Genomic DNA, 13,803 nt, shown 5'->3' with positions numbered 1-13,803 from the left:
AATGATGGCAAAGGTCAGAAATGTTCCAGTGAAGTATTGATTTGTCTTTTATTTTTTCCCCCCTTTTCCCTTTAATGAGGACTAGAATGTTTCCACATCAGTTAGCTGCCTTCAGAAAGCACCAGAAGGTCACACCAGCCTCATACTGATCTTTTTCTTTGTGTCTACAATATAATTGGCCGATTGTGCTAGTGATGAGTGAACCCCCTCCCCCATCACAGTCTCAGCTACATGTTGTTAGACCTCATTGCTAGTTCCCTGAGGAGAACAGCACTGCTACACTCCTCACTAGCAAAGGCAGTGCCATTGCGCAGGTTGAAACAGCAGAAACAGCATCCATTTTAATCTGCAGGAAGCTTCTCGCCTTACAAGGGCGTTCTTTTCTCCTTCAGATGCTGTAAATTTTAACTGTGCAGCTTCTGTAAACATTCCTGGCTTTGGTGTCTGCTCTCTGTATGATGCACTGAGATGGTACACCAGGAAAACTGTTCGTATCAGGTAAGAATTAAAGCTCTGTTATGATGATAGGCATCCTTTGCGGGAGAGAAAGGCCTGACTTTTTCAGTGCAGCAAGTTGCCTCTCTTCGGCTTCTACAGTATTCTTAGTATTGTGGTTTGTTGTAAATCTGATGAGCAGTGTAGAAAATAATGCTTAGTTGGCTGTAAAATGTGAATTGTATAGGTATAATCTGTCCTGACATGTATGTCTATATGGATAGAGGAACTCCTTTAAACGAAGAACTGTTTAAGATATGTTTCGGAGATGGGAAATAATTTTGGGGAACGAATTATGGAACAAATAAAAGGTGCATAAAATAATAGTAAACAATATTTTTAAATGTTAACTTTACGAGTGTCAATGCCTAAGTTCTTGTGTACACTACACAATGTTCACTAATATAGTAAAAATCTTTAGATGAACTAAGTGGAAAAGGAACTGATAACTGATTTATTTTCTCTGACACTTCCATTCATTGATGCTTTATGTTCAGTAATATGTATTCATCTGAGTGTTTATGTACGAGCTGCATTTTATGTTATATAATGCGTCAACACTTACTCTGTCACTACAAGTGTAAATGAGAGTACTTGATTTAAATTACTTGTATGAAGTGGCTGTTTTAGCACCTTCGTAGTTATATTTGAAGCAAGATTAGCTTTTAATATTTTTAAGAGTTCTATATTCACTGTCCGTAATTGATGCATTGAAATGTAGTGGTCATTTTCACATGCTGTCTTTTCATTGTTCACGTTATGGTTTGCTATTTTGATAAATAATCAAAATATGGATTAATTGATTGCAAGCTCTTTGGGGCAGAGACAGTGCCTTTTTATGTGTTTGTAGCACCAGCACAGTGTAGAGTCCCAATCCTGGTCGGGCCTTTGGGCACTGCCACAATGCTAATAATCAGAGATGAAGATGAGAAGATAATTGGTAACAAAGACTCATGTATTACCTTTCCACAGGGCAAAGTAAGAATTTAGGAGTTTACACTGACATTACTTCACTTTCCTAACAATAGAGGGACAGTATTATGACACACGCACCTACGTTACAGATTCCTCTCCTAGGGCTTGGTCCTGCTTAAAGATTACTGTTAAACACATGTATCCCTATGCATAAAATAGCATTATAGAAGGGAAGGGAAATAAACCAAAGTACCAGTCAGTATACATAGTACAGAGTTAAAAAATGATTTTTGAGTTTGAAGATTTTTAATCCAATTAGCAGTTTAAAATAATTATTCCAGTCTATCCCCTTCTAAAAATATATTTAAATAATTTTCTGAAGCCTTTAGCCTGTCATATTTTAGTAATTTAATAAATAGCATCATTGTTGTGTCTCTGAGAACGTTTTCCCAGCATAGTTCTGGGAACTGAAGGGTTAAAGGTCGCCTATTGTTTCTTCTCAAATGGAAGCCAGTCTTCTGGGAACTGTAAGTGAAGATACATTAGGTTCAGTCAAAAACACTGCTATTAGGCTGGATAGCATCCTAAAGTATTTGGTTTTGTGTGATCATAGTATGGCTACATTTTTAATCATTTTAATCTGCTTATTCATTACAATGTGTTCTTTCAAAACAAAAATACTGAATATAAATCACTAGTCATATGTGAATCTTTATTTTAGAAAAATGTCATATGAAAATGATCTTCATGTTTTGTTTAAATACCTCTGTTTGGTTGCACGGAGCAGCAAAACAACCCAAATAATCAAACCCATTAACCTGGAGGTCAAGTTTTAATCCTTCTATGATCAGCAATCCAGGGTTTAAAATCAAACTACAAGCCATAAATGATTGGATTTCAGCAAGCTAGAGAGGAAGGGTGGCTTCCCTAAACACGGGCTGTGATGGGGGGGAAGGGAAAATGTCAATGTGAAGGCTGCTATAGTCACGTGTGATATCTGTGGTCAAATTCCTTTTTGAAATGTGCTTTAGGTTTTATCAGAGCCTTAAAATACAGTTAATAAAGAGAGAGACCCTATACAGTTTAGATGTTAAATCCCTACAGTGGCTGTTCAAAAATAAATTCTAAATGCTAAGCAGAGTTGTATATTATGCTACCAAAAGAATCCTAGAGTGGTGGATCAGCAACATAGGTTTATCTTATAACGGGAGACAGCAAAAAGCAATTCGTTTATACGCATCTCGCTAGACAAATCTTGTCTGACCTAAATCAACTGCTGCTGCTACTTTCCAAATTCTTGAGGAAGTGGTCCATAAAATTAGATTTTTTTTAATTAACAGAATTAACAATTCCAAGAAGAAGAATGCTAGGTGTTTATTAAACAGTTTTGGATCATATTCTAAATAATATGATGATAACCCTCCTCCGAAGGTTAAAGATCTGTGCTTTTATAGATTGGAAGAATTATACATTGATTGCAGTGGAATTGAATGTCATATGGTAATGGAATATGAATCTTTTCACTTCTAGGTTATCAATCTGAATCCATACCAGGTCAGTGGTGACCAAAAGTTATTACCACCTGAGGCTGTTTAGTGTCTTCCTTCCAGTTCCCAACTGATAAGTATTACACAAACCACTGCCATCCCTACTCTTATTGACTCAATAGGCATGGACCCTTTCACCATTACAGATCTCCTCTCCAGTTCAGGCATATTGGCATTGGTATGTTGGTAATCTCTTTTACAGCACCATTAAAAGTGATTGAAATTATTTTTGTAAATAATGCCAAACACTTGTGTCAAGGTTCCTTCCCCACTCTGAACTCTAGGGTACAGATGTGGGGACCTGCATGACAGATCCCCCTAAGCTTATTCTTACCAGCTTAGGTTTAAAAACTTCCCCAAGGTACAAACTTTGCCTTGTCCTTGAGCCGTATGCTGCCACCACCAAGCATTTTAAACAAAGAACAGGGAAAGAGCCCACTTGGAGACATCTTCCACCAAAATATCCCCCCAAGCCCGACACCCCCTTTCCTGGGGAAGGCTTGATAAGAATCCTCACCAATTTGTACAGGTGAACACAGACCCAAACCCTTGGATCTTAAGAACAATGAAAAATCAATCAGGTTCTTAAAAGAAGAATTTTAATTAAAGAAAAGGTAAAAGAATCACCTCTGTAAAATCAGGATGGTAAATACCTTACAGGGTAATCAGATTCAAACAATAGAGAATCCCTCTAGGCAAAACCTTAAGTTACAAAAAGACACAAAAACAGGAATAAACATTCCATCCAGCACAGCCTTTTTTTACCAGCCATTAAACAAAAGGAAATCTAATGCATTTCTAGCTAAATTACTTACTAACTTAACAGGAGCTGTAAGGCTGCATTCCTGATCTGTTCCCGGCAAAAGCATCACACAGACAGACCAACCCTTTGTTCCCCCCCTCCAGATCTGAAAGTATCTTGTCCTCTCATTGGTCATTTTGGGTCAGGTGCCAGCTAGGTTACCTTAGCTTCTTAACCCTTTACAGGTGAAAGGGTTTTGCCTCTGGCCAGGAGGGATTTTATAGTTCTGTATACAGGGTTACTCTTCCCTTTATATTTATGACAACTTGTTAAGATCAGTGAAATATTTAAGAGACTACGTGTGTATTGTTAACATTATGAATAAATATAATTTAAAAGTAAATTGCAAATGTGTTTTCAACTAATCTCCCAAGACCTGTGTTTTAGGGCTATATTTTTTCTCCTGCAAATTTGACATGAAAAATAACAGCACTTGCACATTTGTTTAAAATACTTAAGACATCTGTGATGTCATCAACATGCATCGAAGAAACACAAACGTAACTCAGGCCCTGATAAGTAAATAAAAGTAAATAAAATATTTTGTTATAATGTACTTCCTTGCCATTTAAATATACCCACGTACTATTTTAATGATTTAGGATAGAGGTGGGCAACCTACGGCCCGCGGGCCACAGCCAGCCCGACCCCTGAGCTCCCAGCTGGGGAGGCTCGCCCCCAGCCCCTCCCCTGCAGTTACGCCACTGTGCGAGGAGTGCGACTTGTGCCTGCCCACCTCCCAGGCTGTCCAGCAAGCTTGCCCTGCTGCTCTGAGCGGCCTGGTAAGGGGACGGGGGGAGTGGAGGGCAGGAGGTCCCGGGGGGCAGTGGGGACAGGAGGCAGTTGGATGGGGCTGAGGTTTGGGGAGGGGGGCGGTCAGGAGACAGGGAGCAGGGAGGTTGTATGGGGGTGGGATCCCAGGGGATCTGGGGCATCCCAGTAGGGTGGGGGACAGGGAGTGGCAGAGTGGGTGGGATAGGAGGTGGGGTCGGGGGGGGTAGTTAGGGATGGGAGTCCCAGGAGGGGGTGGTCAGGGGTCCCAGGGGGCCTGTCAGGGGGCAGGGGTGTGGATAGGGGTCAGGGCGATCAGGGGACAAGGAGCAGGGGGGCTTAGATAAGGGGGTGAGGTCCCAGGAGGGGGTGGTCAGGGGACAAGGAGCAGGGGAGTTGGATGGTGGGGGGTTCTGAGGAGGGGCGGGAAGTGGGAAGGGGTGGATAGTGTACGGGGCCAGGCTGTTTGGGGAGGCACAGCCTTCCCTACCCGGCCCTCTATACCATTTCGCAACCCCGATGTGGCCCTCCAGCCAAAAAGTTTGCCCACCCCTGATTTAGGATCTTAACTAGTATTAAGTAATAAAGCATTTCAGTTCACCATTAAATCCTTTAGGTGCCCTTTGCATAGAGTAACAATCTGAAAATCAAGTGAACGTCAGCTTCTTGCATATTTTCTTCATCTTGATGAATGAGTCTATTGTGAGCTCTTCAGATCAGAGTTTGCCTTTTTGTTACATATTTGTACAGTGCCTAGCACAATGGGACCTTAGCCTCTAGATGCTATCCTATTATTAACATGGCAGTAAAGTTAAATATCATCACCTCAGACTTATTTCTGATGGTCTTCTAAAAGTTGATAAATTTCTGAACTCCAAAACATTGAGACTGAATCTCTGTGTAATATTATACTCCCTAAACAGAATATTGCCCATGGGGACCATTTGGTTTTGCAGACTAGCATCGATTTGGATATGTACCTATTTCTGTTGACTGAAATGTCAAACATTCTTGGGCTTTATACACAGATAAAAAACTGATGTGACCAGTTACATTTGATTTTCTTCAAAGTCCTGCAGTTAGCTCAAAAACAGGTATTTCAGGAGGGGCCTGGGACATAACTCATGGGACAAGATCCGTTTAGATGGAATTTGGGTAGTATGGCTCTGTCTACACTAGGATATTTATCTTTTGCTGACAACATGTACAGCTTGAATTGTGGCTAAAAACTGTTTTAATTCCATGTGTTAACTGAACTAAAACACGTTCAGCATTACTTCAGAAATTTGATTGGACCATCAGTTTTCAGCCTTCGCTCCCCAGAACGGTTCAGTGCCCAAATCCCGTTTTTGGATCCCCCTTCCTCAACATTTCACCCCTGCCCTACTCCAAGCTTTCTGTATGATCTCTGTGCGTTAATGTGATATGGAGCTGCACAAAATTTGGCAGCTATATACATGTGCTGAAAGATCAGGCTGCCCCTCTGTATTAAAATTGTATTGAATTTGATTGGCTGCACTTCCATAGAAAGAAGGGGAGAGTGTGGTATTTCTCAGTAAATGCCTCTTCCTTTGCAGACCTTTTCAGGGAGTTGGTCAGCTTGTACGCTACAAGCTCTCCATTTTGAAAGCAGTCCTTTCAGTAAAGAACTGTGTCTGTAGATCAAGGACATGCCAACAGCCATCTGATTTCCTTGGGAAAAGAAAGAGAGGACCTAAAGTACTCGCTGTTTCAGGCCATTTTAGGGACTTTTGTTGCCACAGCTATGTCAGTCAAGGCTACCTCTTCTTCACACCCGTGACTGATATACCTAGATCAGCAGAGGTCTGGAGTATACATAGGGCCTCAGTAATGCTAATACCCTACTGAAAAATCATTAGTCAGAGTCTTAAAAAAATCGTGAAATTTGACTTATAAATCATTATATTTTTAAACATAACTAATTTGGGGTCCTTTTATTTGCTTTCTGTTTTTCGAGCCTTTAGGATTCACATTTTGAAGATTTCTCAGCAACCATAAATACTAGAAATGAAAGCTGAGACTCTCAGGAGAAACACCAAATATCGTAAGACTCAAGATAAAATCACAAGAGTTGGCAACACTACAGTCTACTTCTCCTGTATTGGGGCAGAGGACATGGCACCCACCCTATCTTCCAGAATCATTCTTTTCTTTAGCTGATTGTAAATGCTACAAAACATTTTGTAACAAGGGAGTTGGAACTCCATAGATCAATAGTTCTGGGCACACTGATCACCAATGGAAAAACTGCTACTATTAAGTAAACGAAAGAAGCCTGCCGCTCTGGAGGTGGGGAGCCCTTTAACAGACAGGTTAGACTGCAAGGATGAGGCTGGCTGTCTTTTTCTCTTTGAAGTTGTGAGAGAAGCTCGCCTTTGCTACATAGAAGTGCTTTCTGCTCATTCTGTGGAACTTTTCAGACATGTCTGTATAAATGGGAAGATGGATGATGGCCAGCCTTCAGAGTGGTACTTTCATAATTAGGACTGACTTTAAAAGAGTTTTTCTAAAGTAACCCATTTTTTTCTATTTTTATCAATTTAAATTTTTACAGTTGCAGGAAATTATGGGGCAGGTCAGATAATAATCATTTAATGATAAAGTTTTATAACTATTAAAATGCAAATTGTCAATATCACATATCAAAATGTACAAAGTATCTATCCTTAAATCAAACTCTCAGAAGTTCTCAAGCAGCATTTTTCTTACGTTGCCTCTTGGTTCATTTTCATTATTATTGTTGAAAATATATTTTCATAGGTTTGTGTGTGCACAGTAAAATCAGTGTTTATTGGCATTTACTGATTAGAAATGTAATCCTTCCAAACTTGTTTATAACCTAACCAGATATAAAAAATGCTGTAAATTCTACTAATAAATCATAAAGTAGCAACCACTTTTGAGATTATTGTGAGAGGTGTTCATCGGTATAGGTACTCTAGTTGGGTTACCATGATCAGTTAACTAGATAATCTGCTAAAGTGCACTGTTTGGAAAAGATTGGATCCTTGGAACAGAAAGATTATTATGGCCTATTCTCTTTATGGCAGACCTTAGAAAATTTGTAGTTCATCGTTTAGTTTATTTCATTGACTCAGATAAGTGTTATCCGTGCATAATTAAATCTGAATGTTTAAAATACTGATAACAATTTCAGTTACAATTGTATTGCTCATTTTTAGTAACCTTTTTTAAAAAAAATAGCAGAAGGCACTGACTGTTTCATGCCTTACTATCGGTATGAAAAATTAAGCTTTTAATGTTAAGACTAAGTAAAAGTTAATCTGTCCTGTTTTCTTGCTTTTATAAAACCTGAAATTGAAATGCATTTTCCCCCCAGACTTTGCACGCACAAAAAGATGGTATAGTTTGAAATTGTTATGTAAAATAGTTTTATATGTTCAAGGGGGTGACTAATTTTGATCCTTGAATGTGAAGGAGTGGGGAGGGGGTTGTTACATTAGATTCTTAACTGTAGTAGCTTGAGCCACAGGAAGGCAGCATGACCTATTGCATAGGGCAGTGAACAGAGAGTTAGAAGACCTTGGTTCTATTCCTGGCTCAGCCACTGACCTATTTGTGACCTTGGGGAAGTAACTTCCCCTCTTTATACCTCTGCTAACTCTTCCTCCCTTTGTCTTATCTATTTAAATTATAAACTCTTTTAGGCAGAGACTCTATCTCACTTTGTGTCTATACTCCCCCCCCCCCCCCCCCCACAATGAAGCCCCTATCTTGATTGGGGCCTCTAAGTTGCTACTGTGGTACTCCTACTCCTACTAAAGTTGAGATGCACTCAGTATGTGTTTCCAGTTTTTATGTTAGGGTGCCCTAACTACAATCTCAGACTTCAAACTGCCTCTCTCCTAATGCTACCGTTTAAATTCACTGAAGGGAGAAACAGTTTTTGTAACTATAACCATGATTCCAGTTTCATAGCTGATGAAATTTTACGTGGGCTTCTCTCTCACAAAAGTAACCCTTATCCTGCTTTATCAGAAACCTGTTGTCCAACATAGTATTCTGAATTGATTTCTTCTCTCTCATTTGAAAGAAGATGTTCATTGAACAGTGCATTTTCATTTAAGGTTGTGATTTGATTTGAGTTAAAACCAGAATTATCAGCTTCTAAACTAATAAGCTAAATGAACTGATATGACTTATTTTTTTCTGTCGGATGGTCTCATTACAAGGTGAGTCCTGAGAGAATCTCAGCAAAGACATTTCTCCAACTGTACTTGGATGACCGGGTAATTAGCCTGAAAAATTTTAAGTGAGATTCTGTGTGAATGTATTTTAAATAGAACCCTTCTCCTTTTTATCTAATGAAAGAAGCAAACTATTCTGAGTTGGATACTGCAATGGTGTGTGTGATTTCATTTCATTTTTTCTAAACATAATTACAAAGCCCAAAAACTTGACTTTTATGTTAGTGGTGTTGAAGTAAAATATCATCACATACATTAATTGCATTTATTATTTATATGGTGATAGTACATAGAGTTCCCCACCAGGAGCATGGCCCCTTGTACTAGACACGATACATATATGTAATAACGGAGAGTTCCTGCCCTAAACAGCTTACAAACTAAATAGATAAAACAGGACATTTTATTCCCATTGTACAGGTCGGGAAATGAGGGCAGAGAGTCAGTGACTGTACAAGGACAGATGGGGGGAACTGAATCCAGATCTCCAAAGTCCTAGTCCAGGGCTTTAACTACAAAACTATCCTTTATCTCTGATTAAATTAAAACAATGCATAAACTCTTTGTGCAGTTTCTGTAATTTCAACAGTTTAGATGGTTTTTTCATACCCTGAAGAGGGTGGGTGTGGGTTTTTTGGTTTAGTTTTTTGGGGGGGTTGGTTTGTTTCTTGGGGTTTTTTTTTTTTTTTTTTACTTATTTATTCTGATTTTTACAATGTTGCTCTGTCAGGAAGAGTAAAAAGAATATGCTCTTTATCCAGGGATAAATGGTCAACCCGTAGTGATTAACTCCTTCAACAAAACCTTCTCCTTTGCATGAAATATATTAATCCCATGAAGAAAATACTTTGACAGCATTTCTAAATATCCGTTTTAATAGGCAGACACAATATTTTATCACTGGATTAACAGTGGGTTGTTTCAAATAATTTAAGGGGGAAGCAAGTGTAAACCATCTGAATAAACACCAGCTCTTCATGTTGTTGATTAATTTATATTGAAATTATAGAGGAGAAAGACTATTTGATATAATCATTATTTACTATATACCTGAGTATAAACACAGTATTTACTGTATACAAGAACAGTAAAGGTTTATGAGAAAACTTGCCTTGTTTCTTCCATTAGGATGTTCTTCATTTAAAAATACAATTATTTGCTCTCCATAAATTAAAAAAAGTATAATGTCAAGAATCCTTATGCTGTCTAATAATGATCATATATCGTCCAGGCAAGTTAACCTAGAACATTTCTTGCATAAAGAGAAATCTCTTCAAAGCATTCCATGCTTTATTTCCAAAAATGAATTTGCCATCTATTGTACAATATTTAAATCCAAAGTATAGTGCAATGAATAAAGCTTATACAGGGTAAACTAATAAATTGTTCGCCCTCTATAACACTGATAGAGAGGTATGCACAGCTGTTTGCCCCCCACACCCCGGTATTAATACATACTCTGGGTTAATTAATATTTAAAAAATGATTTTATTAAATACAGAAATAGGATTTAAGTGGTTCCAAGTAGACAGAACAAAGTGAATTACCAAGCAAAATAAAATAAAACCCGCAAGTCTATGTCTAATAAAACTGAATACAGGCGAAACCTCACCAGGTCCAGTAATCTTCCTTTTACAGATTAATCTCCTTCTAGTCTGGGTTCAGCAGTCGCTCACACCCCCTGTAGTTACTCTCTTTTGTTCCAGTTTCTTTCAGCTAGCCTCTCCACCCCCAAGGATATCTCCTTAGCCAGCTGAAAACAAAATGGAGGGGTCTCCCACGGGCTTAAATAGACTTTCTCTTGTGGATGGAGACCCCCTCCTCTCTCCTGTGCAAAGTCCAGTTCCAAGATGGAGTTCTGGAGTCACCTGGGCAAGTCACAAGTCCGTGCATGACTCACAGTTTCTTACAGGCAGAAGCTATTGCCCACATGGTATCCTGAATGTCTCCAGGAAGACTTCTTATGTGGATTGGAGCATTCCAAGATCCATTGTTCCTTAAGTGCTTCTTGATTGGGCACTTAACTTTGTGAATTCCTTTCTCCAGGAACTGACCAAATGCTCTACTAAGGTTATTTAGCCAGTACACGGCCAATATTCATAACTTCGAATACAAAAATGATACATGCATACAAGTAGGATTAATAGATTCAGTAGATCATAACCTTTACGTAGATATGTTACATGGCATATGTAGCATAGAACATATTCCAGTTATGTAATATATATTCATAAGCATATTTCCATAACGCCTTATGGGGGGCACCGTCACAGTAATCACAACTGGAGCTCCTAGCTCAGTTACGTGTTTCTGGCATTTCTTTTCTGTGTCCCAAAAACAAGACAGGCACAAGTGGAATCTTTTTTCCTGGTGTGTTTCTACCATTCTTGGCTGGATTGGCTGTGCCTGCAGCAGAAACTGTCAATAACCCTTCACTCCTCTCTGAGAAAATGAAGTCCAACTGAGGGTTGATGTATCTTGAAGGTATGCATGGGTGCTGAGAAGAATCCAAGAAAGGAGTTCCTTCATCAACTACCCATGCAGTGTTTGGGGAGATATTGGGCTATATGGACCGTTGGTTTGAACCAGTATGGCCATTCTTATGCTGTTATGAGGGAAGGAGAGGAATCTGCTTGCACGCACTCCCTCCCTCCCTCCACAATCTCACTGTCCCTGAAACACAGACACCAGGCTCCAACCTCTTCTCAAGGGGATCCTCTTGGAGGGAGCAGGGTGTGAATGTTTCTGTAAATATGCAGTATGGAAAATTTAACCCTCCCCTTGCAAGGGGGAATCTGGTGCTATAATATCCAAGCTCCCTGTAAAGTGAGGAGAGGGAGCACCACAAGAACTGGCCACCAGTGTCCCGTGTTCAACAGGATCGTTACATCACCCATGCATTGGGAGGATCTTCGTACATTCACTCATTCCCCCTTTTCCTTCTCCCTTCCTCCACTGACAATTGACATGCAGCAGAATTAATACTCCTGAGTGACTTACAACGGTGTCTTCCTCCATGGAAATAACATATTCAATCTGAGCAAGGATTAAAAAGGGAAAGACGCTGGGCTTGGGGAAAAAGACAGTGAGCCATGGAATCCTTGACTTCTTAAATACCATTACAAAACCAATTACTATGCCCACAAGTCTGGAGTGAGTAGAAGGCTTTATGAAATCCAAAAGGAATCCTGGTATGGAGAGTGGGGAGCGGTGAGGAACTTACTTGTGGTGGTTGGCTGGGGAGCCAAGTTCCACAGTGTTCCTTGAATTTGTATCTGCTGGTGCCAGTGGGGTTTAATCTGACTCTGAAAATATTAGAAGCTTGTGACAAGTGAAATCTTTATATTTGAATGCTTCCTTTTTCTTCACTGGGTTTGGATTTATTGTTTTTCTCCGAAAGGCTTTATTATGTCTGAAAAAAATATTCCAGCCAAGGAATCACCTTTAAAACAAAAAAAAATCCCTAGTTATATACTTTGTGAAAGAAATGGATGGGGGGAAAATCCTCCAGTTGTAGATTTTGCTACTCCTGTCTCTTAAGCAAGTAAGCCAACCATGCAATGCATGGAGGCAAGAAAGGCAGTAAGAAGAATGAAGAGCTCCTACTGAAATTGGAAAGGCACTGTGGGTGAATTTCCAAACAAATTATGGAATTCTTTTTTGCTTCCTCTAATAGACTAAAGTTGTGGATATTGAAACAGAACAACCAGTCTGTACAGAAAGTATTGCTATATTGTACAGGGAGGTTGTATGTGAAAGTCCCTGAAGTGAGTCCAGTTTTGCCTCCTGTAGCCTTGACTTTGAACCACACTGTTTTAATTTTGTCATAAGATACCAGGTTTTCTCTGCCCTGGTGTAGTCTGCTAGGCAAGTTTCCATCTATTTTTATCCTGCACTACCAGTGGCTGGAGGAAGATTGCTGCTTTCCTCTTGTAGCTACAACACACACTGCTAAGCAGTGAACTCAGTATAATCAGCTGGCTAAGGCTCAAAGACAGCCTTTTACTTTATTAGGGAAAAGAAACACGCTTTGAAGAGGATTCTAGGAGAATTATTCAGAGGAAGGTGATAGCAGATTGTGAGAAGACCATACCCTTGACAGGCCAAAGTGTCAGCAAGAAGTCACATTTTAACTGCATGGAATGGCAGCTGTCCTCACACTAGAGTGAATGAGACAAGGGTAAAAGTACGGGACAGTCTCTCTGAATGAAAAAGAGCAAGAACACTGACAGAATTTCAGTTTTCATCTGATATTTCAGTTTGAAAATGAGAAATCCAAACAGATCTTGGAGTATGGACTAATAAATTGTGGATACAATGAATAGTGATAATTGCAAGGAATATTTAATCTGCAGTGAGGGGGTTTGAGAGTTAAAGGATGAATATGGACAGTGATGGAATGGATGACATCATCAGTAAAGTATCCACGTTGGAGATGGAGGGGAATTATAAAAAGGTAAGAGACAAAAAGGACGCTTGTCTTCTGACAATTGCTCTGTTTTTGCAAAAGAGAAACCATTCAAATCTGAAGAGTTGCCAGTACCATTCCCAGCACCCTATGCTACAGTTCATCCAGATATATAAATGTTTCTTCATGATTATTTTTCTTTATTTGCTAAAATAGTGAAACATTCTGTTATATTTAACACACAAGTAATTTTTATTAAAATTTGATTGTTTTTGGTATACTGCCATGTTCTGTAAAACGTCTTACACTCCACATTTAGTTGTCAAAACTGTAATTTAAGAAATAATTCAGAAATATTGTGGCCCTCTAGTTTTTAATACAAATTACAGTGCAGCTTAAGAAATGAAAAATTTTGACTCTAAATTTTCATTTTATTTGTACTGCACCGTAAATACATCTTGAAGTGAAAGATATGAAAACAAGTATTCTATGAGTACAGGATTTTCATAAATATTATAACAGCCTTTGTCCCTTTAAAAATAAAGTATGCCATGTACCGTTTTGGAACTTTAAATATAGTAATTGTCTACATCTGGTAATGACGGACCTGAGGCAAAAATAGCTTCAGCGGCATGG

At 39.1% G+C, this 13,803-nt stretch overlaps 1 protein-coding gene across 5 annotated transcripts in view; it reads left to right on the top strand.

The window, feature by feature from the left end:
* The window catches only part of LOC144270066 (schwannomin-interacting protein 1), a 389,770-nt gene that overhangs the window by 331,660 nt on the left and 44,307 nt on the right, over positions 1 to 13,803 (top strand). For 3 of the 5 annotated variants that reach the window (XM_077826271.1, XM_077826274.1, XM_077826270.1), the window contains exon 1: positions 13,138 to 13,215. The exons of the other annotated variants lie outside the window; for them this stretch is intronic. In XM_077826271.1, coding sequence (XP_077682397.1) covers positions 13,138 to 13,215 — 78 coding nt within the window. Of the gene's footprint in view, positions 1 to 13,137; positions 13,216 to 13,803 lie in introns of those variants that run through there. 5 annotated transcript variants of the gene reach the window in all.

This window comes from Eretmochelys imbricata, chromosome 9, assembly GCF_965152235.1.
Source record: "Eretmochelys imbricata isolate rEreImb1 chromosome 9, rEreImb1.hap1, whole genome shotgun sequence".
Taxonomy (NCBI): domain Eukaryota; kingdom Metazoa; phylum Chordata; order Testudines; family Cheloniidae; genus Eretmochelys; species Eretmochelys imbricata.
Note: the sequence above shows the minus strand (reverse complement) of the source record. Positions and strands in the feature narration are given on the sequence as shown.